Source organism: Aythya ferina, assembly GCF_964211825.1.
Source record: "Aythya ferina genome assembly, chromosome: 17".
Lineage (NCBI taxonomy): Eukaryota > Metazoa > Chordata > Aves > Anseriformes > Anatidae > Aythya > Aythya ferina.
Genome location: NC_140316.1, coordinates 6,375,437 through 6,398,668, shown reverse-complemented (window position 1 = coordinate 6,398,668; position 23,232 = coordinate 6,375,437). Strand labels below are relative to the sequence as shown.

The window sequence follows — 23,232 nt, the reverse complement described above, 5'->3', positions numbered from 1 at the left end:
TTTCTGCCTCAGCTCGGGGCCGCTCACCGCGGCCCGGGATCACTCCGCCCCTCACCAGCCTGCCAGGGGCTCCTCGAGTAAATAGTCCCTTCTCCCGGCGCCGCCTCCTCTTTCTCTCTCTCTCTCCCCCCCTCGACCTGCTCGCCCGCCCAGCCCTCAGCCCACCCCCGCGTCCTCGACGCCTCGCCGCTCCCCGCTACCACCGGGCTCCCGCCGGGTGGCGGAGCCGCTGAGGCAGCTCCTAGGGGAGGGGGCTTCCCCCTCACCCCCCCTCGTTCGTCCCTCCGCGGCCAGGTATCCTTCCGCAGCTGCCACACGGGGCCACGTGACGCGCCCCCCCCTCCGCTCCCCACAGCGGGTGGGCGCCGCGGCCGCCTCACGCTCCCCTCACACTCCCCTCGCGATCCCCTCACGGACCCCCCCCGGCCCCTTTTTTCCACCCCCCGGCCGCACGGAGCCCCTCCGAGGGGGGATTCCCAGGCTGCGGCCCCCAAAGCTGCCCCGCGGCCTCTGGGGGTGCCGGCGGAGGGTCCCCGGGGGCGAGGATGCTCGCAGGTGGGTTGGCAAAGGCAAAGCCCCCCCGGCCCTGTGGGGCTTCCGAAGGGAAATGCGGAGCCCTCCCCCGACAGTCGGCGTCGCAGATGGGAAAGGGATCGAGTAACGACGCGAAGGGTCCAACACTGAGGTGTTTCAGCACATTTTCTTTTTTTTTTTTTTTTTGAGCCTCGCTCCCAGTTAGCCCACTGGCGTCAGGTGGGGGAGATGTAGGTAACGTTCCTGGTGTTGTGCTCCTCTGAAATTACAGTAATTGGGTTTTATCCTTCGAGATGAAAACTGATTGCTACTGTGTTGCTAGCTTTTACCCTGCGCATCATGTTATTTACATTTTCCCAGAGAGCCCAGCTCTGCGAAACATGAAATTATGGGACAATCTCTGGTTTATTTTTTTAAAAATGAGTTTCTCATGCTGTGGGTTGCAAAGAAAAACTGAACAAGGGACCCCTGAAGACTCGAAACCAGAAGGCAGATTAAAACAATTCCTAAGATATTGCAATTTAAAACCTCATTCATTTTATTTTAACCTCATTCATTTCAGTGCACGGAGCTGGGAATTACCAAAACTGGGTTAGGTTTCCAAAGGAATCACAGGCATGGCAATGCCGAGACACATTGGTTTCTCCTGGAGCGCACAATCGCTGGCTGCAGCCATGGGGACCCTTTTGCCATGTGTGGGAGACCTGAAGGTCTCCAAATGGACCAAGGAAATCCCTTAGATGGTGGCAGAAGGTGCCGAGACTGAGGTGCTGCTACTGCTACATCCCTCAGGAAATGTGGGGTCTGTATCCCCTTAGGCACCAAGGGCTGTGCTTTCAAAAGCAAGGAAAAATGGAGCCAAGGTAGAGAAGGCGTTTTTTCTCTATGTGGTCTCAGGAGGGGGTTGAGTTGCATCTACACCATTGGTTTGTTGATAGCAGTTTATTTACAGTGCGTTAGCTCTATCAGTTCCTAAACAAAGGCAAGTCAAATGTGCTGTAGAAACAAGACCATCAGTGCGACATCAGGACATGATCTGTCACCACTCCGTTTTGGTACACGAAGCACGTTCTGTATTTGCCTCCATCCAACTGCACTCCCTCACAATCACTTTATGGACGCTAATTATTTTTATCTAGAGCTCCAGTCATACCTTTTGCTCTCAAATTTTATAGCTAACAAGCTCTGTTTAAAAACAAACAAACAAACAAACAAAACCAACAACTGAGCCATAGGCTTTTGTCATCTATTTCATAAATGAAGCAGGACCTCTAAGTAATGTGCTTAGTTATAGGATGTATATTTTTATGTTACATTTGTATTTTAAAGAACACCGTGACAAAGGACGGCAGCAACAGTTTTTTTCTGAGATACTGTTATTAGCAAGGATTACAAAATCACTGTTTCCTGTGTGCAGTCACTCTTAATAATTTGATGCTGAACTGCGGACATGTACAAGAGGAATCACTGGCTAGGGGAGTCAAGGCTCTTTCAAAGTGTAGTTAGAATGAAGGGTCTGCTCTATTTCTTCAAGCCAGTCCTAATAAAACTGCTTCCTGCCCACACCTAGCTCGCCAAAGCCTGCTAATTGCAACACCCCCTCCTTTCTGTAGTAGAATAGGCATCTTACTTTGCATACATGTTTTTGGCACGCTGATGTCTTCCTCTTTGTTTGTACCTTCTTTATACTGTTGTGTTTAAATATCTGTTTTTTATAACACCTTGCTTTGCTGATCACAGGGGCTAGATTATTTGCAGCCTGATCATCTCCAAAGAATTAGTTCATACTAATTAGTTCATATGAATTCATACTAATTCATATTAGTTCATACTAGTTCATACTAATTAGTTCATACTAATTATTTGTTTTGAAAGTTTGAAATTTTGACACAAATCAAAAAATAGGGAAAGTATTTTGCCATTTTTTCTCCACTTTGCAACTAGCTGAGCTTCCATAGTTAAGTATCTTGACCTTTGTACAGCTGGTTGGGTGTGTGGATGATTTAGCTGAGTCTTGTAACCTTGTTTTCTGTTTCTAGTTTGGGATCTCTCAACTGAAAGGCACTACTGGCCTTATTTAGGCATTTCTTCTACAGTTTATAATCTATAAAAGAGAAATATAAAGGGTCTCAAGTCTCTACGTGTTTGCTCTAGTAGTACCCCTCAGACTAAGTAACTCCTTCTTACTTGCGCCTTCATAACGGCAGAACCACAGCACTTAAGAGCTGATGAGGGTATAATCCCTAGCAATCCTTTAACAGCACAAATGGAAAAGCTTCTAGTAAATGTTTCTGTTTTTTTTTTCAGAGCTTGCTCTCCTCCAGAGGTTTGGTTTTCTGGCTCCTCTTATGGATGGCAGCCTGATGCTCCTTTTCAGTCTTTGGGAACAGCCCTGAGAAGAGCTACATTCTTGACTTGGAAGGGCTGTTATTTAAATGGAAAAATGTTCCACGTATAGTGCATGTTCCTAGTCTTCTTCCCACAGAATCAGCCAAAGAAGTGTCACTGGAAAAGCAGTATGCTTTTCTCTTAAGTGTTTGCTTCAGAGTCTTGCTCCACAACATCAGTTCAAATCACAGTTTAATTACAGCAGTGCTCCATTTGCAAAAGCTTGGCCACTCTACTGTTTTGAGTAAAGAAATAAAATGGCACTTGCACATGTTGTGGCCTAGATGAGAGAGTGCCTGCTCATTGACAGCAGAGCCTATGAGCTGCGAACAAATAAAGCCTCAAGCAACAAGGAGTCTGCAGGTTGGACCTGCATGTCCATTCTGCTGACCAGCCATGAACTGCTGGAGAACCGAGGCACGTGGCACAGCAATGAATGTAGAAGGTTTGATCCACATCTGTTTCCAGCCACAAGCTGGCTGGAGCAGTCTGGGTGTCAATGCTGATCTTAGGCACACAGCATGAAGGTGTGGTGGTGCAGCAAAGACAGAGCATCACTGCAGCTCCAAAAGTTCTGACTTGGTTCTCACAAAGAAAATTTACATTTCATGCATCTCAAGCTCCTTACTGACTGCCCTATTTGCTTCAGGATCCAGTTTGAAATCGTATTGCTTGTTTTTCAAACCACACCCTCACTCCTTGGACTTTTTTCCAGTTTGTCTCCTGGAGACCGTGGAGCCCTCCCCTTTCCTTCCGTCTGTCTCTTCTCTCCTTCCAGCAGGCTCCTTGCTGCTGAGTTCAGAGCTGTCTCCTCTCATCTTCTCCTCCCCAGAATGGATTCCCTGTGTGTGTCCTGGAGTCATTCTCCATTTTAGTACAAAATTCCATTCCAGTAATGTCCTTTTCCCTTGAAATTCAATTCTTGCCCCATCTGTTGTTCTGATTGAATGCATTGAGCTTTGGATCATATCAAGCACTTTGTGGCTCTGGATGGGGTTCTTCTGTGGTTTTTGTAAGACATTGTGCAAATTCCTGACAGCAGGCTGGTAAAAATTGTACGTGGAATGTTTTGGAAAAAGCAACTTGAAATGTAAAGATTCTGCAGCAGCATTGTTCAGTAGGTGAGTGCTTAATGTTTAAATCCCCTCTAGTTCATTCTCTGGTGGGGAAATGTCGCTGTACACACTTAGCATTTAAAGGAAATCCCCTTTTATGGTGGATTTAACTCCTGACATGCTCTCAATAAAGGTCACTTATTATGAATTTATAGCTTGGTATGTGAAGCCCCATCCTGTGTTCCCTGCTCATGGAAAGCTCAGCTGGAGATGATAAATTCTGATGGTATTTAATGTCAAAATGAACAGAAGTGTCTAGAGGCAGTAGCAGTGCGGGCTGGAGGTCTCCAGATTCCCCACAGAGCTGATGCCATGATGATACATAATTTACTTGTAACTTGTAAGCAATACACCCGTCTTTCCTCCCAGAAGCTCTTCCATTTAAAGAAGCCGTGTCTGTCTTTGTGTAGTGCGCTGACATTCATGCTCTCTCTGCATTCTTACAGGAGTTTGGTTCTTCTTTGGACACCTGCGTTCTCCAGAGTGTGCAGCCCAGATGCTGAATAACTTGCATGGCAATGGATAAGGCAGCTGAAATTGCAACCCCTTCAACCTAACCTTGTAAAAACAGTTCTAGTGGTCAGTGACGCAGAGCAGAATAAAGGGCATGGGAGTCAACGTCTGTCTTCAAAATCGTGACAGTTGGGTCAGGGCTGCCTGCTACGTCAACATTTTTAGAAGCTGAATTCCTTCAGAGTGTTTTCTCTGGCAACATATCCATTAAATGGATAGGGGGTGAGCATGATTTTTGAAAATATAACTAATGAAAAGAAATGCGGCAGCTAATATAGATCAAGTTTGCATCTATTGCTAATTTCACTAGTTCTGGAATGACAGAAACCTAGCTCTAATTATAAACAGACGAAATCTTAGCCTAAATTGGCTGAGTGGTTAAATACCATTCAGGAGAATAACTAGTAAGTGAGCGTGAATAGGCTATGAACATACGAGGCTGGAAACAACCTGAAAGCATCTTCTGGTTATTACCTCTGCCCTACAGCGAGACTGAGTAAGTCAATATTTTCTAATCACAAATTAATAGGGTGATTTGGGAAACACTGAATATACTGGCTGTTAGGGCCTTTTAGCTCTTTCCTTTGAAACAGACCCTTGACAAGGAAACCTCAGTGTTCATTTTCTTAACATTATTCTATTTTCCAGGAAACAGAATAAAGCCAAGAAAAGCAGAAACCCCATTACATTTTAGAGGACAGTAGTAAAACATGCAGATGGTAAACAGACTTCTAATTTTTTGTAGGGCCTTTACAATGTATTTTCTCTTCTATTAATCCTGGAAAGAAACACTTGCTAAATTCATCAGCTGCAAATTCCCCCTATCCCTAGAAGGAAACGAGACTTTTACGACTATGCTTTCATTATGTTTTCCTGTTTCTTTTTCCCCACCACAGTAAATTTTAAGACCACTGGCCAAATTCAGCCATGTGATAGAGAGGAACAGGCTCACAGACATTGTATTTCTGTGAGTTTCATGAAAATAGGCAGCAAGAATGTGGATAGAGACTTTTATTTAGACAGAATGGCTGAAGAGAGAGTTCAATCCTTACTGGAAAATCCACGAAACGACGAACCCAAATCTTGGAAAAAATAAAATCTTTGACCAAGGTTTGCATTTTCTTGCATTAGATTAGTTATTCATGAAATACTTCTGCTCACTTTACACCCAAATTCCCGTTTTTGTAGGAATCCGTACCTTTGTCTGCATTAACCTTAAAGATAGATAGGTTCAGAAATGTTCTCCTGAAAACACCATTCTGAACTTTGTTCTGCCCTTCACAAATGGGTTCTCATTGTACTATGTAGTGCTAATCTATGTAACACAGAGGTTTATATATATATATATATATAATATATAAATATAATTATTTTTTTCTTCTATTGTCTTGTAGGATTTCAGGAAGCTCAAGACAGAAGTCATCCTAATTTTCTTACTCCCAGCTTTCTCAGTCTTGAATTGTTTGTGGAACAGGTTTTAATGGAAGTTCTTTACATTTTATAGTTCCTAGTGACGTATATAACCTGAGTAAAATAGACTGGCTTTTCTGGAACATCAGTCTGAACTGAAATTTTTGAGACACAAACACAACGCAAAGGCATTTCCCAGGGAGGTTCAATGGCTGTACATTTGCTGCCTTTTAGATTTTTTCAGAAAATAACAAACAAGACTGCTAAGTTTGAATAAAATTTAGGTAAGTACAGATTTGTGTGGTCAAAGTCCTCATAACGAAATGTCTGAACAAAAAATTTGCCTTTAAAAATAATCCTACCAGTGCTACCAGAAGCAATATAATAGCAGTTTTGCTACCTGTCACTAGAATAAATTTAGATGAGACAACGATTAAAGCAGCTGTGCCCCTTTATGCTAGTGCTTGCTGTGTAACTGATACTGCTTGTTTCGGGAATGTTAAACAAAGAGAAAAAAATGGTGCAGAGGCAGCCTTTACAAACACAAGAGGGAATTTGCAATCCGGTCTTTTTAGAAATGTGTATCTTTTAGAAAGATCTTCCTGAATTTAAGAAGTATTCAGTACTTCCTGCTTTTCTAGAGGCCTAAAAGGTGCCTGCAACATAAAAAAAGCAGTATCATTTTTTGGCAAATTATGCTGTTCCAAATATGCAAAGTGTCTTTAGCAAATGCAAAAATAAAAGGGAGAGGCATACAAAGTGCTAGTTAAAATATTTATTTAGCATATTGTGGTCATACTTTGCAGATGTTTGGTCTTAATCATGGAATATTGTGATCTAACAGAGTATTGATTTCAAAAAGAACATATAGAGGTCCAGTTATGCAGTGGCTTTTTGTTGCCTCCCTCTTTCTGCATCATGTAATACTGCATCCAGGAAGCAAAGAGATGATTTCTAGTCCCAGTGTCAGAGTTCTGTCTTCCTTCCTGGCTATCCATAAATCACTTGCTCAAACTCAACTAGAGCCTAGTGTAGGCGTATTTAAAATGCTGGATCAAGTACGGCTATGCTACCAGAACACATCAGAAGTTGTCTTTGTGTGTTTCTATCCACTTACGTTTTATAAGGACTGAAACATAACTGTTAAGAATAATAAGCAGCTCTTCTTTTGTTTCTTTGGATAGGCTGGAAGAGGAGAGCTAAGTAATTGAAAGAACCACATTTTGCATTAAGAAACACCGCTTTTGTGAGTCCTCCCAAAGATCCTTAAATATCTGCATGTTTCTCTTCTAGCTGAGAATGTGACTGAGGCAGCACATGATGTGTTGCCTGATGCAAGAACTATGCTCAGTTAGTGCGTATTGCCAAGTTCATGTCTGCAGACGGGAGCTTGGTTTGCTGTGTCTGCACTGTGACTGATCGTACTCATTCACAGAGCAGGAGAACAAATGGATGTATAGACATTTGCTAGAATACAGGAAACTCCATGTTGAGCTGTTTGATCAATGATACCAAACCCGGCCATGGGATTAAAATACAGCTTGAATCCATCCTCATTTGTAATACAAAGTTAAACATTTTTGAATGGTCCGTCCCCTCTCAGTCTAACCACTCTTGTCAAAAATGATGCAGTTGTGTTCGCTGGTGATACCAAGATTCTGCTAAGCTTTTGGCATGGCCCTGCTGTGGTCAGGCAGGGCTTTCTGATTCTGTTTGATCAGTATGTCACCTCCTCAGCTGTTGGGTTACGAAGCAACGAGCTAGCATTTATTACACTGCTTATCTCAGATATCACTTCCTCTCCATTCATTTCCATTCATAGTTACTTATGACATGTAGTATTATTTTCAGCTATATTTGGCTTGCACTTTATCCAACCTTCCAGCTCCTTTCTCTATTATGTAAATACAACAGCAGGGAAAAGAAGCCTTTTGTCCCCTTGTGCCAGGAGGATATGCTGAACATCAACATGGACGTGTTCCTGAAGACCAAGCTGTTTTCTGGAAGTCTGCTCACAGATTTCATAACCCATCTGTTTTCTGTAGAATGCAGTTATTTAAAGCCACAAAGTTCACTTCAGAGACTTTGTACAGTAGCTGTTGTTTATGTTGGTATTTCTGATGAGGCTCAATATTGTCTATTTTCCATTATATCTCAACACTGCCTTTAATTGCCTTTTTCCACCAGATTTACATATTATCCCTCCCGGCTGTTCACACACAGACTTCCTTTTTACTTGGCAACCTTCCAGTCACTCCGTACTACAACAGAGGTACTAAAATGGCAGAGCAGTTGACGAGAGTCAAAACTAAATTATATATTTATACTACATGGCCTATGAATAATTGAACAATTAAATAACAGAACATCTGAGACCATCATCAGAAGTTCTCTTCCTTTTCCTGAAAGACAGTTCAAGTAGTTTTGGGTGGGTATATAACAAGGTGGTAGAGGCTTAAGAAATCTCTCCAGATGTTATCAATTCCATTATTTATCACTATTCTGAGGAAGGATAAACTGGAATTAATGGTTCTCTCAAACACCAAATTAAAATTGTTCTTACAGGACTTGGCTTCGAAATCCTGATGCTTGAGAGAGCAAAGACACTCCCTGCAGATTCACACAGATCATGAACACCATCAGACTGACTCAGCAAGTATGTCTATATATGCCTAACCATAGAGGTGTAAGGAAGTTTAGTGGTTTTAATGTGACTCTCAACATGCTTAAGAAATATGCACAAATTTAAGCACGCACTTTTTAATTCAGGACATAGCTTCTTGCCTTCTAATGCACCCAGGCCCCACTGCTCTGTTATTGCCACTGGCTGCTGGCATCTAATGATACAAGGAAACCAGTAATGTCCTGCTGTACCCCATAGTGAATAGCTGCTTTGGTTGTGCTGTTCATCTTACCTCTCTTGGGCCCTGGTGAAATCCTCAGGCTTTTGGCAGGTTGCTGCTGTAAACCCAGCATAGCACATGTTACATTGAGAGGGGAATAAGGCCTCAATACTGTGTTTCAAACACCCGATAGTAAAGCAAACAATTAAAAAAAAAAAAAAAAAGTCTTTAGCTTGTGGAGATTGCAGGAATGAAAACAGCTCCAGAAATTTGAAGCTGGAAATGTTAGAGCAGTCAGGTGCATCAGATGCCTAAGAACAAGCTTCTTCTCCACCACTTTCAGCTGCAAGGATGACAATCTGACCATGCACTTTCAGGCACTGAGCTGGACAAGGAGTGGAAACAGCTCAACAAAGAGCTATTCAAAAGGGTCAAGAGCAGGGATGTAGTCCATAACAAATAAACACCTGGAGATGGAAAAAAAAAATCAGGCTCTATTTTCCCTTCCACATGTTTTGGGATCATTGTGCCAGGAAATTATTAAATCATACACATTTCGGTAATGAATGCATTGCTTGGATGACACATGAAGTTGCTGATGGTTATGGCTATGGAAAAATAACACACTTTTCAGTGTCAGTAGTGATGTAAAATCAGACAGAGGAGTTGGGCTACAACTTACATGAATTTCTGAAAATAGTACTGATACAGGAGGAGACTTCCCTAAGTGATACAAGTAAGCATTAAGAGGAAGTACATACATAAAAAGCAAAGTTGCATCTGCTGCGATTCAGCACAACTGTTCCCCTTGATGTTTTTCCTTGATTGGGAAGACACTGCCACCTAATTAAGAGAGGGAGGAAGCACCACTGCTAAAGCACTGTATGTATCTAGAAAGCCATTTTTAAATATCAAGAACAAGGCTACTTTGGCTGTACCATAAATGCCAGTTTGTAGCATGTTTGATTGTTTGATTTGTTCTGTGCTTTATTAAGGGTTGATGCACTGGTAACAGGACTCTGGCAGTTTTCCCACCTGTACTTTGCTTACTGTTGCAGTCCAGTTTTGGTGCATTTGTTCTTGCTAAATGCGTACCAACAAAAACTAACACATCACTGAATTATTGCAACTGTGTCCCTTAGAGAACAACATCCTTCTCTCCATCTCGTGCCACAGTATTTTCCAATTAATATATTCTCTGTATCTCTGTGAGTCACAACTGAACACAGAGTCTGTGGACTGCAGGTGGGAGGCCACAGCCGGCAGCCTGGTAAGAGCAGAGCAGGCTGCGACATCGTTACTGTGCCTCTGCTGCCATTTGGAGCACATTGGGTGAGGCGGGGATAATGCCAAAGGCGAGGATTGAGGATCAGCGCCCACAAATACTGCTAGCTCCTATCTGTACTGCATTACTTCATGCCACTTTAGGAATAAAAATAAAAGCCAGAAATGTCAACAGCCTGTAACACAGCAAATGTACAATGAAGCAGATGAAATGACTCACAGGTCTCCCCTGCAGTGTTGAGTGAGCAGCTCAAGTATTTTCAGGGCAGAAGGCTGCAGAACTTTGAATCTGGGATTGTCCCACAGTCTCCATCAAATTCCCACCTTTAAGAATTCCTGGCTTTCCACAAGAGTCAGATTACAACTGACAAATCCTTGGACGTTCAGTCCAGGTCATTCTGTATACATTGTTCCAGGGTGACGCTGTCCCTCTCTTGCAAAGCTTTTTTTTTTTTTTTTTTTTTTTTTTTTACAAGACTGTTGTGTAGCCTTAGTATTCATATGTGCTGGATTTCCTGGCTGCCTTTCTGCCTAGTCATCACTTGAAGAGGGAAGGAACATCCTGTCATCATCCAAGTGGACCAGTAGGCAGAGACATAAATAGATTGGCCAATCCACGCATAAGGCAACAGTGAAAATAAGTCAGTAAAGACCGACTTCATGAGTGTTAGTATGCAGTAACTTTGTAGTCATTACTGTGGATCCTACTGGAAGCCAAGAACAGACTGACTGCATTACCACCCTTCTCAGTTACCTCTCACAAGGGAATTCCTGCAGGAATTTGTCTTCAAAGGCACTCAAATGTACTGCCTAGTGAACCCCACTGAGCAGATGAATATTTGATGTAAACAAACACTGGTATTACACAGAAATTCTAAGAGAAATATAGGGCTCAAATCCTAGGACAAGAAGGTCAAATTTTAGTACCCCCATAATCAAGCTCGATGTAATATTAGACTGGCAGAATTAGTATACCAGTGAGACTGTACTGAATACAAGCACCTTCGGTTAGCTCTTTCATCCCCATAAGATGGACAGTGGATGAATGTAAAGAATAAAACAAGGAAGAAGTTGGAAAAGACATATGAAGCAATCAGCTAGAAGAAGCAAAATGTTACGTTAATAACTTGATTGAATGCAGGGAGAGGTTAAAAAATGAAGTAAATAGCTTACATTTTATCAATTTTACAAAATATGTAATGTCAGCAAGAAATGTTGTTGAATAAAGCCAGAGGAAGACAAATTCTGATTTTTCCTCACAAGTCTTAACATACCTTTTCTTAGATTATAAATTTAGGGGCAGGGTTTCCCACTTTCTAGGGCAGATGTGCACCTGGTTAATTGACAAACGCATTCCAAACTGTATCATTATCTTTCTGTGTTGAAGGATTAATGAATACAGCATGGCCTCAGTGGCACTCTTCTTACTCTTGCTCCCCTAGCTGCCTTGGAAGGTTGTGAGACACACTGAGGCCAGGCAAAGGTTTCTTCTAAGCAATACAAAATGTAGCAGTTTCTTGGAGTACTGATCTACAGGCAGAGCTTGTCTTTGGCAAATGACTGCTATCTGTTAACAGAAAGAACAGATTTTTTAATATAGAGGAAAATGAAGAATCAACTAGAATACAGATGCCAAGGAAGACAGTTATTTTCCCAAAAACATTTACAGAGAGCTGGAATGCCATTTTCTAGAAGGTTCTGCCTCACTAACAACAAAGTCACAATCCATCTAGACTTTTTATAGCTGAGGCAGGGCTCCAGGGTCACTTTATTTAGAAAACCCTGCCTGGCCCCCCTCCAGGGGTCTTCCCAATTTGGCCAACTGTTTATTGTGGGGGTACCTCCCTGCTTTCTTTCAAGTACGCCTTATCAGCCCATCAGTTCTGGATCCACGGATCCCCGGATCTCAAATATACATATTTATTTGGAAGCAATGTACAATATATGATGTACAAAACCAAAATGCAAATTGTAGGACTCCCTCCTTTAAAACCAAACCAAGCTGCTTTTCAGACACAGGAAAAAGAGACAGGCAGAAGCACAGCACCTGCTCTTCCCATTTTTTCATACTTGCATGAGCATCTTTTTTACCACCCCATTTCCCAGAAAGGCAGGGACTGCATTGTAAGACAGGAAGTCCTTGAGGAAGCACAAAAGGATTGAAATGCCAGACCAGCCATAAACTAATCAGTATGAAATACTCTCTCTTCTGACTGTCTGATTCTCCATGCAAGTAGAGCAAGCTAAGAATATTTCTAGCAGAGACTCAGAATTCACTGCACCACTCCACTGTCTACAATCTTCCACTGTACTCTTGGCATTGTTTTGATTTTTCTATATGCAACAATAAGGTGCAGAGATGGAAGAGCTCTCAGATCCCGTCTGTTGGAGAACTCTCAGCACAAGGGCAGGAAAACAGTTCTTTGAATCTTAAAAACTGGTCGATCTCTCTAGCATTCAGACTTTAACTTTTCAGAGCTTCTGTAGTAGCACTTCTGTGGCTTTATGGTATCAAAGAAAATTACATCTCTGTTATAAAGAAGAAAAAAGAAATTCAGAAGCCAAGTTCCTCTTCTCACATACAGATAAGAACCTAGCTAAAGGTCAAGACATTCTGAGGACTTAATCAGCAAATTTGGGACCATGCAGGAATATTACATACCTGTTGCTTTTAAATTTTCAAGATTGTACAATTGTTTTAGCCTTATTCCTATCTTGCCTGCCTTCTTCATGTATATATATCCAGTTTATGATACTCCAGATGAAAACAAGCACTATGGCAAGATTACTTTTCAAGCAACATCTCGGATTATTTTGTCTGCACAAGTTAAGGTTTTGCATAAATGAATGCTTGTTTGCATTCATTTCGGGATCCAAGACAACCTACTCAAGAGCCACCCAGAAAGGTAATACCCTTCTTTTATTCCAAGAAAACAAAACCCACCAGCTGCAAACTAATTTCCATTTTGACACAAAATTAACAGAATATGCCCAGCACATTAATAGATCTTATTATGGGACAGAAGTATCAATGAAGTTGTAATGAAAGAATTATGGAAAATAAATGCAAAAACTCTCCATTAACAATAAGCACCTTTATTGACCATCTTACCATTCAACACTTATTTAATTCAATTTCCTAAACTGATGAAGTACAGTCCAGTTTAGCATTTAAATAAAAGAAAAAGCAAGTGTTATACCTGGGTGGTATAGAACTAAAGTACTGTTAAAATAAAAAAAAAAAAAGCTGTAGACACAACTACCTGTAGACACATCTACCTGTGATTCTAGAAATTAATCCCCACAGATTTCAGAGTCAAACTTAATACATCTCCTCCACATGACATTATGCCTCAAAAAATGCCTGTGAAAGTCTGTCTGTTTAGAAGGCAGAGTGGTTAGTAGGTATTTTCTATTTCACCATTTAACAAGTGACATCACAAAAAATACTAGGCAGCCAAATATTTCAGGTAAGTTTTACAAATTAAAAAACAAAACAGAACGACAGCTGTAAAACCTTCTTCAGGGAAAGGCCAGCTGATTTCAGACAGCATTTGTATATAAACCAAATAAAGGCAGTAGTTTTCATTAGAAATTTTAGATGGAAGTCTTGCTATGTCCTCATAGGATATAATATAGCGTCCCAGTGATTTCAGTAAGACAAAAGGGTTCAGCACAGCAACAAATCTTTGCAGTACAGACGAAAATCCAGACACATATCATTTGTTACAGTATTTAATTCAACACTCAAGCAATTTAAAATCATATGCACTGAGGAAACTAGTAACCAAGTATCTGGTTATTCCCACTTCCTTTCCTTCCTGCTTTTAAAACGTATCTTACTATGTTTCCAGTATTTAACACTTTTTCAAAATATATTAGCAAATTTGTAGAAACAAGAAAATACCCTTTTATAAAGAAGATTGAAAAAATTTTTTGATCTCTTATGCTGACCATAGTATTAAACTTCTACTCAAGTCAGTAAGCATAAAATTAATCAGAGCTATGTGGCTGCAAGGACACCCATTTCTACGCCAACATGAATATTTAGGCAAAACAATTTATTTAGCTTATCAGGTTAGCACTGGTGTCTTCTGAAAGTCCTAAACCCTATACAAGGTAAGTATCCAAGAAGAAATAAAACTGTATGTCATATCAGGAAATAGTAAGAAAAGTTGCAGAAAGTCCTTCATAACATATATAAAGTGACATTTCCTGGAAAGGCAAAACTTGTGTCTGTTGTTTTGTTTTGATTTTTTCTCTCCTTTAATTTTCCCTTTCCTGCAGGATAGAAAGTTACTCTAATGAGGAAAAAAAATCACTATTACAAAATAGAGTTGTCTCTTCACATCAGTTAAACTTCCTTATCAGCAGAAAGCATAAAGCACCTTTGTGTAAGTTGTGAAAACAAATTAATTTTGTAGCAGATACTCATTTATATCCTTGCACAATCTTTTTTTTCCCCAAAAAATGAAAGCTCAATGTGGGAAGTAGACCTTTAAAACAAGGCTATTAAGCAAAACAAAAATACATAGAGCAGGAAAGCCTAACCAGCAAGAAAACAAACAAACATGTTTTCTCAAACAAATAAATAGCACAGAAAAGCCTACATAGCAAGAGAACAAAGACATATGTTACTGAGACTGTGAATGGAATTGTTAGAAGAGATGAAATGTTAGGCCTCTAACTTCCACATGGCTGAGATCTTGGTTTTCTAGTCTGCTCAGATCATGAAGTTCTCAAAGCAGAAATAGGGATTTATTTATTTATTTTATTCCTCTTTTTTTGCCTTTGTTTTCAAAGGCATCAAGAGATACCCAGAATGCAGGAAACATTTAGTAAGGCTGATACAAATAAACTGTTGACCAAAAAAATTGAGCCCGTTCCACGAAACAATTCAGAATGAAAAAAGGAAGAGCTTACATCAGAAAGACAATGTACTTTTAAATCAGTCGAAATTTTTGCTTGGATTCAAGCTTCACATTTCTTATTACATGTAACATAACTAGATCTTCCAGATGCATTTTTCCTTCATTAACCATAACTTAGTGGAGAAAACCTCAGCCTACAACCTAGTTACCAAAGTCTAACTTTGGAAAAAATGCAATTGTTAAATAGCTGCATATGGATAAAGGCAGATTTCAAATTAAAATGAATGTTTTTAATTACTGTGCTTTTTTTTTTTTTTTAATATCCTCTATTCTCGACAGGCTTGATATATCATTTTTAAGATGCAAATGCTACTATTTAATTACTTTTAATAAAAAGGGGAGAGTCAAATACAAAATTAAAACAGGTACACTCAATTCCAATATTCCATCACTGAAGTTCTTAAAGATTTTGAAAACTAATGATTGGCACAATTTTCTAAATAAATCTATTGACCTTCTTGAGACATTAAATCATATAATTCATGAATATTCTAACAGAGTAAAAGAAAATTAATTATGATATACACTCACAAAAGTAGGTAAGTTGTCATTAATAAGGTTTTCCAAGCTTCCACATGAGTATAAGTGACATGTAAAGTGAAAGTTGAAAAGCAAATAAAGATGCTAATAGCTCATAAAGTTTTAAGTCTCCACGAGGCACATCTCTTTTAGGGACCAAAACCAATGACAACAGTAAGGTAAGGAGAAACCGAGGCTCACTTTCAATCTAAATCACAATTGTACTGTGCTAGTAAGCGCAGGAATATATGCCTGTTTTTTCATAATACTATACTCAAGAAATGTAGCTTTTTTTAATGATTTATTTTTCTAAAGGGAACTCTCAGGAGACACTGTAAAACAAAAAAGGCTTCAGTTTTCCTGTGCTTCCTTAAACTTGGTACACTTTATAGCCAGTCAGCTCAAGGTAACAGTTCCTTTTACTAAAGAAAGGAGAAACTCTGAATGTGATATTCATGAAGGATGCAAGCTTGACAGTCCTGAACATCAAGGTTTTAATTTAATTCATACGGTAACACGATACCAGCTCAAAGAAGTTATATCGTCTTAGTCACTCATTGTCATTTGTGATATTTAAGAGTTGCAATGCTGACAGGGGTCTTCTCCAAACTGAAATAGCTTATTTGTTTTCAAGACAGACATCTAGTTCTCCCTGTCATGTCTTCAGGTTGGAGTAGAGCTGTAACTATTTTATTCTACAGTGATATTACTGTAATAAAGAATAAAACAAATTGGAAGGCTGAACATTTATCTGGAAGACTCAAACTTTTTAAACCTTTCTTAATCTGCAGAAGCTTTTTATACCTGCTATGCCTATGTAGAAGTATGCCAATCATAGTTGTGCATCTTAAAACCAGTCACATTACCAAGGAGGACACAGCACCTACTCGCTCCCTGATCACCTTTATTTGAAGTAAATGTTAAATTAAGGAATGATCTATGATCTGTTCGCACAGTATCAGTCCAATTCTTCACTTGGAGAAAATGGAAACTACTAAAATGGAAACTACTTTCAAATAACCATGTACCTGAATAAGCTGAGAAAGGGCAGAAAAATAAAAACTAGACAATGACAATGTTACCCAAACCTTTTGGGTTTCTGTCAGTCAATCAAGATTTTGTGTAAACCATAATACATGCCTGTAGATCTTTACTGATAATAACAAAGATTATAGCATTCACTGACAGTCATAACAACCAGTTCTTCTACCTCTTGGGAAAAGAGGTCTTTGGAAAGTAAAAAAGCAGAGGATTTTATCATTCTTGCATGACACCCTTGATAGTTAACAATTTACAACTTCCATAGAACAGTTTGTTCCTTAAGCTCCAGAAATGCCAGAGGACAGTCAGTTACAATTATTTTTACAGCTGGAAATCGACATTTTTTCAGAATTTTAAATAGCTGTAGGTAAACAGAATTAGCAACATTTGCTCTGAACAAAGAAGTACATTCTGTTCCCCCTGACCCCTCCCCAAAACAGAGGGGAAATGTAGTTACTTTTCTCATCACAACTTTCAGGCCAAGGACACTGAAGCTTTGTAGACTCTGAATTCCTTCACGCACACAACACACAGTAATGCAACTGAGAAAGGTGTCCAGCACAAAAGAATTAACAGAGTGCTGAGAGATTTTACTCAGCGTGCACTTTTCCTACGTACATTATGAAGAAACTTAAGGTATTATGCTGCACTTAAGATTATGCAATTTTAATGGCAACAAAATCAGTAACATACCAGAAAAAAATTAATAGATATTGTCCAAGTTTTTTTTAAAGAGATCTGTTGAGATAAGATATCCAAGAAGAACTAATGCTGGACAAAAATTTCTATAAGCTCTTTAAAGTTGTCGGATTTTTTTATCAGTGCTTTTAATATTGACATCCAGTGTCTCTACTTTTTTGGTTAGCCGATCCAGCATATCATCTTGCTCCTCTATTTCTGTCTGCAGACCAAGAGCTAGGTTTTTCAGACGACTCAACCCAGAAGACATCTCATCTGTCAACAGAGATTGACCGTAAGGATTCAAAGCAGTATAAAGCATCCGTTTAAACAGTGTGCTATCAGAATTCCCTCTTTGCCAAAACCTGGATTTAGGAAACGTTAGTTAAGACTGCTCAAGTCCAAGTGTTCTCTAATAGTGGAAGCAGCAATCTTTTTGACATGGCTACTGAATTACTGTCAGAAAGTAATCACTTCCTTCTTCCTTCCCATTAAAAGTTAAATGCTTAAAACCAAATTGTATCCTTATAAAATGAGGTATCCAGCAATATAGTTTCTACTTCTAAAAATACTTTATAGAAGGCTGGGATACATCTTTTCTCAGGTCGATATACACAATATGCTCACTAACTTTTCTTTTTCCCCGCTTTAAAATGTTCTTCATGCAGAGATATCATCAATACACTGAAAAATTTAAAATGTAAGCAGTTAATTATTTAACAGATGTAAAAAAAAAAAAAAAAAAAAAAATCAATTTCCACATTTCCTAATTTGGCTACAAGGAAACTTTTATTGCATGATTGATTGGTACAAATACTTCTGAGGCTAGTAAGTTTTTGCATGGCTTGGGAGTAGAACAAATGTGCTTCCACTAGCTCTTATACTTGATTATTTCTCTTTGATCTGTTCCTTTCTGATTTCCTTCAAATCTCTTCTTTCTAGGTCAGCTAAACAGCAACACATGTAAGCAAAGAGGCACTTTGTATATATACACTACAAAACAAGAGAAAAATCAGCTGAATATTTTTTGAAGTTAAAAAAAAAACAAACAAACATATGCAGCAAATTCACATGTGAAATATTTAGTGCCTTTTGATTGTTCAATTTTCTGCATTTTTTTTTTCCAAAGTTGCACACAGTTGTAGACTCTTTGGGTTTAAACTGATGTACAATTTAATATCTTGGTTTTAACTGTCAGTGAGATAAGTTGAATGCATCTTTCAACACAGGTGGCAAGCTTTATATAATGAGTTAATAAGTATCCATACTGGTCTAATCTGGCTGTCAATATGAGGCATTATTTCCTTCTTAATATTACTAGTATCTGTTTAATAATTTATTTTTTTCAGAATGGAAGAATTAGCCTGCCTGTCCCAGTGACGTTCCACTTACAGGATGATTCAAAGAAATATTTTCATATCCTGAGTACAGGTGTTATAGGATACATCAGCACCATTTTCTCATTCAAATAACAGAAACTTGCTAGCATATTCACATTTAGTAAGATTGTTTTTCTTATGGTCAATCTATGATCCAACAGGACTTATGCTTTGGGTGTAGTTTTTTTCTCCCAGTTTCTTTGTTCAGGGGCAGTTCAAAATCTAATAGTTTTAAAGCACAAGCATGTAGAAGAGTTAAAATGATGCCAATAGGGTATTTGTTTCCATAAGAGATTTATACTATTGCAGGCATCCTACCCAGTTTGTTTCTAGCTAGTTTCATGGGAAAGGTATTTCTAACTCAGATTTGTTATTAATATGTGCAGGTAGTTGACCCACAGACATCCCACAGTATAGAACTACTCAAATAACGCATGCCTCAATGAAATGTTGGATTCTGTCACGGTTATAGTTCTGAAAGAGTCTACAAGTAAATGTTGTTATTCTCAAAGCTTGTATGTGAGCTATATAAAAAAAAAGTGCTTCTTGAGAACATATTGCTTAGAAATTCTCTCCCTGGCTTGAGAACCAAAAATTAAAAATTGTATTATGTCAAACAGTTTCAATTTTCTCACTTACCTAAGTTGTTATCTATTTTCTGGTGGTAAGCTCGCAGATGTTGATTCTTTGGATAGGCATCCCGTTGCACTGAAGTAACTAAATCTATGTTGCTGAAATCACTGTCTGCCAAGAATATAAAGTACATAGTATTATATAATAAAGAGAAAGAAAAATCAAGTTTTAGAAGGGCTATTAAAAATTAGTCTGACTACAGATGCCATGAAATCATATCACCTATTAGTCAGTGTATCAAAGCAGTCCAACTTCTCTATCTATAGGACATGCTCAAAATTAACAGTTATTAAGCTATAACTACTCTTCTGAATTGCGTTTTGTAGTTTTGCTGGGTAGTCGAGAGATGAAAAAAAAAATACACAACCAAAAAAACAGGCTTACCTGCTTTCTATCTGCATTTAGCCGTCCCTCAGGTAAACCCACCAGAGAGTTAGTTCTGCCCTCTGTTGGTCAGACTTTTAATATTATAGGGAGTGGAATGGAGATTGATGTTACCAAAAAGTATTTCTTGCCTTACAGAGCTACAACTATAAACTGCAGCTTTCTCAATCTCATGAAACTAAATAATTAAAACTTCACTTTAAGAAGTAACAGTTACTTTGTACATAAAAGTAATCCAAAGTTAACTCCTAAGAATGGGAACAAGACCAAACCCTGTATGGTTCCTTGTGCAAAGCAAGGACTTCATTGTGAAGGGTTATAGTTCACATTGCAAATAACAAGGAAAACACATACAAAAACTACTGCAAACCATGGTTAAAAAGAAGAGCCTCAAAGTACAAGTCAACGTTTTGGCAATGTAGGACAAGGAAGGCTGTACATTATGTGGATTCTTGGCCAAAATCTCCTCCGTGCAAATATAAGCACTAGATGTCTTTACATCTGTAGATGCACTACAGTCCTTACTACATATAGCTTAAATCCCCTGCAGGAAGGGCTAGATAAAATCCAGGTGCAAGTAAAAATTTTCAAGTCTTCAGGATGGGTATAAGAGGTTTAGGGGCAGACAATTCCCTACAGTTGAAAGTCACAAACACTGGGATACAATCTCCAGAAGTTGGGTAGCAATCCAAGTCAGCAGTTGGGCAGGCTAAAGGGTCTCCGCCTTCACCACTGTGCAAGTTCCCTCCACTTTGATGACAGACATTCAGTATAAAATAAAGTTAACAAACCAGAATTATCTAGCCGCCTTAAGTTCGGATGACTTTCCTGGTATTTTGACTCTTGCTCCTTACTAGACGTCATTGCTTCTTTTAATCTGGTAATAAAGAGAGTAAAATTAAAACACTATTATGGACCACAGGCTTCATTCTAGATCCATTAAACAACAATGAGCATCAAAAGTATCCAAGAAAATATTGTTTAGACTTAATTCAACAAGTCCCTTTACAATAAATTATTGTATTCAGTGAAAGCAGAATTGGTTGCTTTAGTGCTGAAAATAGTGTAAGCTTTGATATCAAGAACAAAACCAAATCTTCAGTGTTGGAGGCAATCTATTTCTCTCTAATGGAAGATGAGGCCAGGAAAGAAAATAGTAACAATTTAAAAAAAAAAAAAAAAAGAGAAAAAGAAAAAAAAAAAAAAAAATCAATCCATGCAGCATTACCAGGCTGTACACAAACTTCTCAGTTGAAGAGAGTACTGTAAGAGGTGGTACTTTCACAGCAATTCATTTTTGTTTACAGCTTTTAATAAACACTAGTGAAACATACGTAGTATTTAACTAGAAGCACTATAAATATAAAGGGATGCACAAATATTTTTCTCAGAGTTAAAGAAAAAGGGAATCAGACACCATCTCAGGAGTTTACAGAATCAACAAATTTATAATTGATTTTCTGGTGACATTTCAGAGATGCTGTGAGAAATGTCTCAAAAAAAAGTTAAAAAGGTAAATGGACAAGGTAAGGAGTTTAGGGGAAAGATACACGAGTGAAACTGGCGACATTGTGAGGAAACCCTCTCTCTCCCCAGGAGACTGGTAATTGAAGGGATCAAGTAACATAAGTGTGCATACACACAGGAGACAGCCAGGACTCTGATAACAGAATAAGCTAATTACAGATTACTGGGGAGAAAAAGGTTCCACTTTAAGAATTACTTCAGAAAAACTGTTCTAGATCCAGAATATCTCAGAACATTTCTGATGACAGACAGGTCTCCTGTTTGAACCCAAGAAAGTACTATCATTCCCAAGTGAAACGTTTATTTTCCTTACCTACTATTACCATAATATTCAGGAGTTCCATTCTGCTCTGGCTTGCTCTCTGGAGGTTTGGGTTTGAAGTAGTTAACCAGCCCCCCAAAAACGCTCTTAATGCTATTTATGTGTCTTTGACTGGTCTTCAAATCCTGGTCCATTTTATCTACCATCTGCTCTGTGCGTTTCAGCGACTCTCCTTGACGTACAAGCTCCTAATAGATATTGACAGATAAAAGGAAGATAGTAAAGCCAAGATAAACTGAAACGTCAAATATTTTTAACAGACATTCTGAAGAAAAATAAGAGCATTCCTTCCATCTATGTAGATGACCTCTAAGGGAGTGCAGCCTTTTCACTCACTCCTGTTTCTCCAGGGCATTTAAATCGAGCTGCTAGTCAGCTGTAGCACTAACCAGCTATAAAACCCTCATCAGTGCGATGCCAGCTTCCTGACAGGTACCACAAAGGGGAGCCAGGAATTTTCTGTATTGGCCGCTTGTCAGGTTGATGTTTGTATCTGTCCTCTGTGGGCAAAGTAGTGGAAATGCAAAGGTTTATGGCGGGGAAATGAGAACTATTTCTAGTTGTGAATGACACTTTAGTTAACAAGGGATGCTATTTTCATGTTACTGGGGTGTTTCAGATAATTTATAAACCGAATAACTGAAGAAAATAAACACAACTAGATTTTTTCATACTGCAGGAATATTTTTTTGGCTAACACTGCAAGATTTAGAAGTTCTGATATACACAGCTGTGTTATTTTCTATTTCAGTGTCACAAATACTATTCTAAAGTAATCCAAAGCTTAATTTTGAGATTAATTTTGGCAGAAGAGTTGCCCACAGCCAACACTAGTGCACAGCAAAGGGCTTGTCCTCATACTCTCTCCAAAGCTTGGGGAGTTATTGTTAAAGGCCGTTGTTTTCTCCCTCCAGCAGCAAGCCCACACAATTTCTTTTTTACCATTACCCCTGCGTCAAGACTGAGTTCTTAATTCCTCATTTAGGCTGTTTTTAACACACAGATCACGAGGCAGGAAGCTCCCCGAGGCAGCCCTGGCAGGCCCAGCCCCGGGCAGGTGACTCCAGGGGCAGGACCCGCGTTAGCAGGAACCGGGCCCGGCCTGGCCCCCGGAACGGGCCCGTGAGCACGAAGGAAGTGATTAATCGGCGTGACAGCGAGCGCCTGGTAAACAAAACAACTCGGCCGGCAGGAGCCTCGATCAGCGAGGGAAGAGCTGGAAACCTCCCGATCAGACAGACACAAACCCTATCGCTATAAACGCCCGGGACCCACCTCGGAGGCGGCCACGCCGATGCGCTCCGACTCGTAGAGCAGCGACAGGGAGCGGGCGGTGCTGTCGGCGGTGGCGGCGGAGCGCCGCAGGACCTCCCGCTGCAGGTAGCGCTGCCGCTCGGCGCCGCCCGCCTCCTCCTCCACAACCTCCTCATCCTCCTCGGCGAAGGGGTTGTAGCTCCTCGGGGGGCCCGACATGGCGCTGCCGGGCGGCCTCAGGCACCACCGCCGCTCCTTCCCCACACAAGCACCGGGCGGCCCCGCCCGCTCCGCCCCGCCCCTCCCCGTCCCGCCCCGGGCGCTGCGCTGAGGCGGGCGGCGGCTGGGACCGCCCACCGCCGGGAATAGGGGGAGCCGGGCGAGCCCATCGCTGAGAGGTCGGGTGCGTGGGGGGGTGACTGGCAGCGAAGCCGCAGCGGGCGCCGCCATTTTGTTGACGCGCGGGGCGGTCCGGGG

General features: G+C 40.1%; 1 protein-coding gene and 1 long non-coding RNA gene across 5 annotated transcripts; one reads left to right on the top strand and one right to left on the bottom strand.

Moving 5' to 3' along the window:
* Positions 1-30: 30 nt before the first annotated feature.
* On the top strand, positions 31-9,271 carry LOC311446297. Of its 4 annotated transcripts, XR_014698826.1 has the most exons (4): positions 31-294; positions 4,484-5,046; positions 5,945-6,244; positions 7,145-9,271. It is a non-coding gene; the product is annotated as an uncharacterized lncRNA (long non-coding RNA). The 4 variants fall into 4 exon arrangements; XR_014698827.1 differs by lacking the exon at positions 31-294 and having other exon boundaries at positions 989-4,772; positions 6,055-6,244; XR_014698828.1 differs by lacking the exon at positions 31-294 and having other exon boundaries at positions 989-4,772.
* A 3,896-nt stretch (positions 9,272-13,167) lies between these two features.
* Positions 13,168-23,220, bottom strand: SNAP29 (synaptosome associated protein 29). Its single transcript, XM_084539256.1, has 5 exons — positions 22,777-23,220; positions 21,493-21,689; positions 20,444-20,529; positions 19,275-19,379; positions 13,168-17,532 (listed from the first exon to the last, which is right to left on the bottom strand). Exons 1-5 carry the CDS (start codon positions 23,203-23,205, stop codon positions 17,375-17,377), a joined length of 975 nt encoding a protein of 324 aa, XP_084395382.1. The 5' UTR covers positions 23,206-23,220; the 3' UTR covers positions 13,168-17,374.
* Between the last annotated feature and the right edge of the window lie 12 nt (positions 23,221-23,232).